Source organism: Phoenix dactylifera, chromosome 3 (assembly GCF_009389715.1).
Source record: "Phoenix dactylifera cultivar Barhee BC4 chromosome 3, palm_55x_up_171113_PBpolish2nd_filt_p, whole genome shotgun sequence".
In the NCBI taxonomy this organism is placed as follows: Eukaryota; Viridiplantae; Streptophyta; class Magnoliopsida; order Arecales; family Arecaceae; genus Phoenix; species Phoenix dactylifera.
The window spans coordinates 11373225-11381122 of NC_052394.1; the positions used below are offsets into that span (position 1 = coordinate 11373225).

At 36.6% G+C, this 7898-nt stretch overlaps 1 protein-coding gene across 1 annotated transcript; it reads left to right on the top strand.

Annotated features, from left to right (window-relative positions):
• Positions 1-1041: 1041 nt before the first annotated feature.
• LOC103722793 (superoxide dismutase [Cu-Zn]-like) lies at positions 1042-7507 on the top strand. Its single transcript, XM_008813474.4, has 8 exons — positions 1042-1192; positions 2419-2507; positions 2633-2734; positions 2848-2943; positions 3154-3185; positions 3258-3333; positions 7043-7096; positions 7278-7507. The coding sequence occupies exons 2-8, from the start codon at positions 2432-2434 to the stop codon at positions 7298-7300; spliced, it is 459 nt and encodes a 152-aa protein (XP_008811696.1). The 5' UTR covers positions 1042-1192; positions 2419-2431; the 3' UTR covers positions 7301-7507.
• Positions 7508-7898: the final 391 nt, after the last annotated feature.

Below are 7898 nucleotides of genomic sequence, written 5' to 3' on the forward strand. Positions count from 1 at the left end.
TGATAAAAGGAAACTGGTAATTTGGACAAAAATCCAAAACATAAAATCACAAATAAAATTTAGGGGAGAATACATCAAAAAACTATAAAATAATTATTTTAATATACACATATAGAGAAATTAAAAATAATTAGATAAAAAGGTAAAAATGTATCTATTAAACAAAAGATAGCTACCATTTATACTTTAATTATGATGCATGGTGAGAATTATTACAGATTATTCTTTTTATCTATGCCCGTGCTCATACTTGCTTTACCGTAAGCGTTTATACATATTCTAGCAACCAAACATATCCTATGAATATTTGAGAGAATAAAAAGGAAAAACCAAATGATAATCCAATATGTTAGAGTTGGAATAGAGAAAGATTTGGAATTTTGTCTGAAGGGTCACATTTGATTGGAAAAAAAAAAGGAATGGGTGTAAGTGAGAAAGCCAGTGCAGTGATTAACCCTTTTCTAGATAAATAGAAAAATTATTCTTGTCCTGAAAAATGAAACGGAATCATTAAAGAACATTGACGGTCGTCCGTTCACTTTTCTCGTATGCATTCCTCATGCACACTAGCCTATGCTTAACCGAAAGCTTTGGGAATGAAATCTAGACTTTCGTAAAATCAAATTAAAATCCGGGGTTAGAGAAAAACATTAAAAAAAATGTTAAGTGGGATTCGATTACGATGATTTAGTAGGTTCAAAACTGGTACAATAATATTAGTAAATAATTTCTGCCCTGCAATATATACAAATTATCGAGAAGATTTATTTTTTCGGGCTATTTATATTTATCGAAAGACAAATAATGTTGCTAGCTAAGTCATTTTTTTGAATTTATTATTTCAAAATTTTTTTTTAGAGGAGCCATGCATTTGTTTTTTTTAGTTATTTTTTAATTTTATTGGCTCTACCCATGCTTCCTTTGTATGGGTGCTGTTGTAAAATAATAATAATAATAATAAAAATAAAAATAAAAAAAAATCAAGTAGGTATTAATTTTGGAAATGATGCTAGGCGTGCAGTGAACTGTTCTCTCACCGGAGGTGACAATAACCCGAAGTCATCTCATCTGCCACCATATGCTTGGGTAGTTGGCCTCGGATACCCCCCTCCCCGACAGAACAGGTGAAGCACTAGTGATCTCCGTCGTCCCTTCCATTCTGGTTCTCTTCGGCACCAAGGGGTCGCCTGAGGTAAGCTCGTCGATCTCGAGTTTAAGGTCGAAGTACTCGAGATTAGGGTTTTAATCCCACGATGGGTTGTTCGGGAACAGGGACGCAGATGCTTTATCCTTCTCGTTTGTTCGGATTTTGATTTTATAGTGTATAGATCTTTAGTTTGATGTGCTGCTTTTTTTATCTACGATATTGGCTCTAGTTTGGGCTCTGATGCTTCTTGATCACTCATCGCTACCGATTTGATTTGTTCAGATTATAGCTGCCCCGTCCAATATGAATTGGTTTCCAAGTCGTTTTCTTTTTACTTGATGCACATGGGATCTCGGATCTGACCCCTAGATTTTTCTCTTTTTTTGTGGAAAAGCAAAGGTGCTGTTAATTTTGGTTTTTTATTAGTTTCTTTTTTCTTCTCGTTAAATTTAGCGTTAAATCTTGCAAATTTCTTTGTTTTAGATTGGTAAATTCATTAGCTAATCAAATTCTAGGGACCAAAAAAATAGTGGATTAGTTCAATACCCTTTTGTTCGTATGTGATTTTTGGAATACATGAATGAATTCCGACCCCCCACCCCCCGGCCCAACAATTCCTTTTTTTCCTCATAAACAACCAAATATTCAAGTTCATCATGTTTTTATGGCAGTTTTGCATCGTAAAAAATAAGTTCTTTTTTTACAATGTTCAGTCCAAACTTCTTGCGTGCTACTTTGTACTGTGATTAGTTTAGACTTAATGCGTGCCGCTTTGCGCTCTAGTTAGTCAGAACTTAATTGCATGCTGCTGCAAACTGTATTTAGTCCAGAGATCTTCCTGACATCTTATGTGAGGAAATTGATGTGAAAATGGTGTATTTTGTGTCTCCATCTTGAGTGCAAAGTGTGGTTGTTATCAACTTTGCTGTATATCAATTAGAATTTAAATTTGCACTTAAGAGATAATTGCACTGGTGTTCAATCTGAAGTCGCAGTTGCTCGTTCAACACTGAGCTCAACTTTGTGGGCAATGAATTAGCTTGTGATATTGATTTTGCTGCAAGATTGATGTTGTGTGTTCAAATACTTGTATAATTTTATGTGTGAGCATTAATATATGTTTCCGTATCTTTGGCTCCCAGAAATAGGAAGCATATTTATCTTTATTTTTTCCCCTGATTTTGTTCATCAAATTTTCTCCCTTATGCTCATCATTTTCACAATTTTATCTTAGATGAACATCCTTTCATTTCTGGTCTTTTTATGCCTAGATCACATTGAAAAATGGTGAAGGGTGTTGCTGTGCTTGGTGGCAGTGGGGGTGTCAAAGGCACTGTTTACTTCATCCAAGAAGGAGATGGTACACTTAGTATTAATAATCTCATATATGCTGGAATTGTCTCAAAATATATGTAAAAACTGAAACAACATCATAGGTCATCGCACTGATCAGACATGCTAATGCTATTTTGTTCACTGTTTTAGGTCCAACTGCGGTAACTGGAAGCCTCTCTGGCCTCGAACCTGGGCTTCATGGCTTCCATGTTCATGCCCTCGGTGACACTACTAATGGCTGCATGTCCACTGGTACTTATTTTTATTTAGGGAATGCTTCTAATAGAACTTAAATTAAGGACATTGGTAAAAATAATCATTTTGTTGGTCATTGTATTTATTTTATTTTATTTTACTTAATTCAGGACCACATTTCAATCCTGCTGGAAAAGAACACGGGGCACCTGAAGATGAGAGCCGCCATGCTGGTGATCTTGGAAATGTGACTGTCGGTGATGATGGTACCATTTATGTCTTCTGCTGTCTTTTTTTGCTTAGCGCTGGTTATCATTCTTCACAACATTATGATTGGACACTGTCCACAATCATGCCACATACATGAACGAGATTTTTATCATTTGACTCATTGATTGGTCTTGCTAGCCTATCTTCTATCTATTGAATAATTTTATCCTTAACATATTTATGCTAGTTTCTTTTTCTTGTTTCAGGTACTGTTAGTTTCACCATTACTGACAACCAGGTGATTTAATTCTACAGCTATTTTTTGTTCACTAAATGCTTTTGGAGATTCTGAACTGTTTCCATCTTTCAGATTCCACTCTCTGGACCAAATTCAATCATTGGAAGGGCTGTAGTAGTCCATGCTGACCCTGATGATCTTGGAAAGGGTATGCTTTTAGTAGGCTTGCATTTCTCACATTAATGCTATATTGCTATTTACCTGAACAAACTTTTAAGTACAACTTTATTTTTTGGCTAATCATCGACACTGATAGAAGTGTGCATGAGTTCAAAAATAGCAAAAATCTGCATTGCTTTTGGCTTATCATTAACTGTTGGTTTTTGAGCTTCTTATAACTTCATGAACATTTAGCACACATTATTCTTTTCTTTTTTGTTTTTGATAAATGGTTTTAATCTATGCACTATCATAAGTCCTGCATTAACCATACATGCTGCATATACTCTTCATTGCTTGAGAATGTTTTCAATTATTGACTTTGGGGGTATTTGGGAATGGCTGGAGGGAGACAGCTTCAGGTTTTGTCTTACAATTTCATGGTTACACCAGGAGAGGTGCTATGATGCGAAGCCAAATACGAAATTGGCATGCAATGGATGCTTTGGCGGGCACAAATCAGCAGAATGCTTAGCATAAAATGACATGACACATGTTGGCAACTCATTCTGTTATATCATGATTTTGCCACTAAAAATGCCTTGGCATTTGTCACTGCTTATCTGATTGGCTTAAGCTTTGCTGCAGAGAGCTGCAAGTCTGAAAAGCATCCAAGGGGGGATGTTTTTGAGTATATATGCCACTAAAAGTACATAAAACAGTAGGAATATCTCTTGTAATGCTGTTTTCTGTTATAAGAATAATTCAACCAAATAATAGGTTCATGATTGTAGTGATTCATTCCAAATTCATTTACTCATGCCTCTTCTCCAAGGACCACTAAATTCATATTTATTTTTAAGACAAACATTCCATGCTTAATGTGATATCTTTGAGAAGCAACCCTTTTTTTCCATTGCCATGTGCAAACTTCTTGGATTCCATTTACTCATGCCTTTTTTTAAGCCTCCCCCCCCCCCCTCCAAAAAGAAAAAGGAAGGAAGGAGACAGGGGAGAGGAAGAAAATCTTATTTAGCCTTGGCTCTTCCTTCCAATAACCTGAATCGGTATTGTTTGTGGGTTTTTTGTAAAGGAGAGCGACGGAGCCTATGTCAAATTTCGTTGGGAAGGCCTTCTTGGACCTTTCCAACGCCCTTAGTGCCTTTTAAAGGCATCAGGTGGACTGTGGCATTGTGGCAATAATGCCACAGTGGCCGCAATCATGCCTAAGGTCTGCCGAACATCACAAAGAGTGATTACCAACATCAAAAAGATGCACGCGTTAGCCATACCGGTTCCGGTTCGGTACCGAACCATACCGATCGCCGATCGGTACGGGTTCCGATACTGGTTCGGCAGTCCTTGCTTGCAACTTCATATCCTTAATTCCATCTTCATACTCATTTTCGTCATAATTGATTTCTCATGAGGCTCACAATTGTCGTCCTGTTTTATTTGACATTTTCTCTTTCACATGTTAAACAAAATTCAAGTCCATGCATGTATTAACTTGAGTCTCTATGAATACTTTTGGGATATAGATATATTTGACAGCCTTTTGTTAGATACATGAGGCGCTAATACTCATCAGATGCTAAGTGTGTGAGTTCATGAGGCAAGATGTTGGTGCGGGAGCTCTTTGGGCAGGTCAAGAAACTTGTTTCCTAGCTAGCTTGCTAGAGAAGTTATAGAAAAAGTCTAACAGCAAGGGGTAGATAGGTGCAGGGGTGTGACACCTTCGTTAGAGTCCAGAAAGAGGATGATTGAAGAGAGGATACAAGAGTAGTGTAGATCCAAGTGCCTTGATCTTCAAGAACTTTCGCCATCGTTACATTGCCATTCGAAGAAGATAGATTTAGATAGGAATATGGTGTAGCTTAAGCTATGGTAAGAGAGATTTAAGTTAACACTACTCTTAAGATAGAGTCCTATTGGTAAATAAAGTGTAGTAAAGCTAATGCAAAGATAATTAAAGATAAAATAGAATTGACTGATAAGTTGGAAATTGAAAGGTTCTTTATAGGGTACAATTCCACTTATTTATACTAGAAAACATAATAACTGACCACTTTCAATAATGATCCATGTCTGGCGGTTCCAGAAATTGACACTAGTTGTTCTCCTACTACGCATGTTTGTCAAGACGGTCGCGCTGCACCAACTGTCAGACCAATAATCATATTTTATAGGCCTTGACTTGTTAGTAACCTCCATTTGGGCTATTTCGATATGGCTTGTGTTGGTCATCTCTCTGTAATTGGCTTATAGAACGGTTTTTTTGCTCTTGGAAGTATTTAAGACTGACTCAGTCAGCTCTTCTTACACAATATTCGTTCACTTCGGTCTATTCATTTTATTGGCTATTTGGGCGACCATATAGCTTTATGTCTTGGCTCAAAGTTTAGGAGCTCCATCTGATTCTATTGCAGAGCCGCTACGTGTACGGTGTTCCTCGGCTCTTAAGATGTGGTGTGAGTACAAGAGTATTGGAGACTGTAATTCCATTAGGATATTTTACCTTGAGACTTTTCATCCAGGTTTGAAAGACTCGCAGTTAAGAGGTTTGTTGCCCCTGCTCACCCCATTCATTTTTCTTTTTTTCTTGAGAGGGGTATCAAAAGAAGATCGTATTCAAAGAGTTGAGAGTCTGATGCCTTACATGCAGATGTTTAGGCACACCATGTGGTTGCATTATATATAGTGTACTTTAGGGCGTATATTCTTGTGAGACTGCATAATGCAGTTACATTTTTATGTTTATAAAATTAGATTATTGCATTACCTGTTTTGTTTATTTTTCTGAATGTGGATCTGTTACTGGACCAAAAAGTGCTATGGATCTGAGTTTTTTTAATCAAACTCAGGGAAAGCTTATTCTAAGAATAAATTAAAATATTTTAAAGTTGGATTAGGGTGAAGTTCATGATTGAGAGAGTTGTATTCTAGTTTGGAACATTTCAAGTTCAAAAAGAATGGCAGGGCGAAAATAACAGATTTTTTTAAACATAACTGTCGTAGAACCAATGTCAGTTATCTGAGTCCAGTTCCCTCTACATATAATTTCTCTGAAACATATCCTGACTTAATTGATTGTTCATGACCCAAGAATTCAGACCTCTGTTCTTCCTTTTTAGATCCATTTGCCTTGCAATTGTATCAACAAGGAATTGACACTTAGCCTTCAGATTTAAATAACCCATCTAGGATGATAAGTTCAAAATAGAAATAGTAGAATTTATTGTAATTCATCTGAACTTCACTAATCTGATAATCAGACTTTGGTTCTTCTTTCACAAACCGTTCTGAGCTGTGATAAAACTAGCAAAAATTACAAAACAAAATCTGCAGGGGCTGAACCGTTGAAAAGAGTATGCAACTTAAGACAGTAATTTAACCACTATTTTCACAATTCTTGGACCTGTGATTTGGATTCTATGGACATTCAAATGCAAAATTTTTGCTCGAATTTCTGTTACATTGAAAGTGGATCTGCATCTTAGGTCTTGCATGTAAATCTGCAGGGTTCACCCGCTTCATACTGCGACTTGAGATGATAGCCTTTTCCATTGCTTTTTGTATTTCTTCTCAAATGGTTTATATTGTCTAATGGAACCTCGTACTTTTTTGGATAAATGTTAAAGTACTGGCTAGTGTTGGGTTTACATGATGAATCATGGAGGGTTTGTAGTTGTTTTGTTTCCATTCCTCCCATGCTATATGGTAAGAAATATCTTAAACAAGCTCTTGTTTTGTTTTAGGTGGACACGAGCTTAGCAAGAGCACTGGAAATGCTGGTGGAAGAGTTGCTTGTGGTGGGTCCTTTGGTTTCTTGTACATCTGTGCATTTACTTCTGTCATGCTTTATTTCTCCTTTTTTTTAATGTATGTTGTAGTTTTTTATATGTTCTCTTGAATATATTCTGTTCTTCTGATTAATAAAAAGGTCCTGTGATCTGGTGCCTAATGGTGTTCCTTCAAAACTTATATTGACAGGCATTATTGGACTGCAGGCGTAAATTTCTTGTTCTGGATTTCCATTGTCTGTTTGAGGAAAGGTCTTATCATGTACTTGAAGCACTAGCTGAAGTTTTCTTTCCCAATTGCTAGGAAGATATTTTGAATAAGAAACCTTATTTGAAAAAATTGTGTTGGCTTGCTTTCAGCAATTGCTACCATAAACTTTTTTATTGTCGTGATGCGTATTCTTGCTTCTTCCTCTCCTACTCCTTTTCCTGCTGCTGATGGTATAAAAATCTTCTCGATGTTTCAGAAATTAATGCAGATTGCATTTGTAGTTAAATAGTTTTCTACATGCCTATCCGAAAAGAGATGAACACAATGGCTAGCTACCTGAGGCTCTTAAGAAGGCATCCGAATTGTAGCTTCTCATTTGGATCACTGCGAAGGGTTGGTGTGCCCTCCCATAATTCCATATGATGAGATTCCAGGCCTCTCAGCTGCTGTTTTGGATTGGATGATCACCATGATGCATGAAGAGTAGCACATGTCCAAAATGTTGATTATTCCTCAGCCTTGATCAACCAGATCTCTACTTTCTATATTCTCTATCACTTTTTCATGCAGGCAGCTATTTTTCTGGTAGATGTATTTTAT

Excerpts from the sequence above, each read along its gene's own strand:
- LOC103722793 (XM_008813474.4), top strand. The coding sequence starts at position 2,432 with ATGGTGAAGGGTGTTGCTGTGCTTGGTGGCAGTGGGGGTGTCAAAGGC. Across the intron at positions 2,508-2,632 it reads CTTCATCCAAGAAGGAGATG|GTCCAACTGCGGTAACTGGA; the intron begins GTACACTTAGTA and ends TCACTGTTTTAG. Across the intron at positions 7,097-7,277 it reads TGGTGGAAGAGTTGCTTGTG|GCATTATTGGACTGCAGGCG; the intron begins GTGGGTCCTTTG and ends TTATATTGACAG.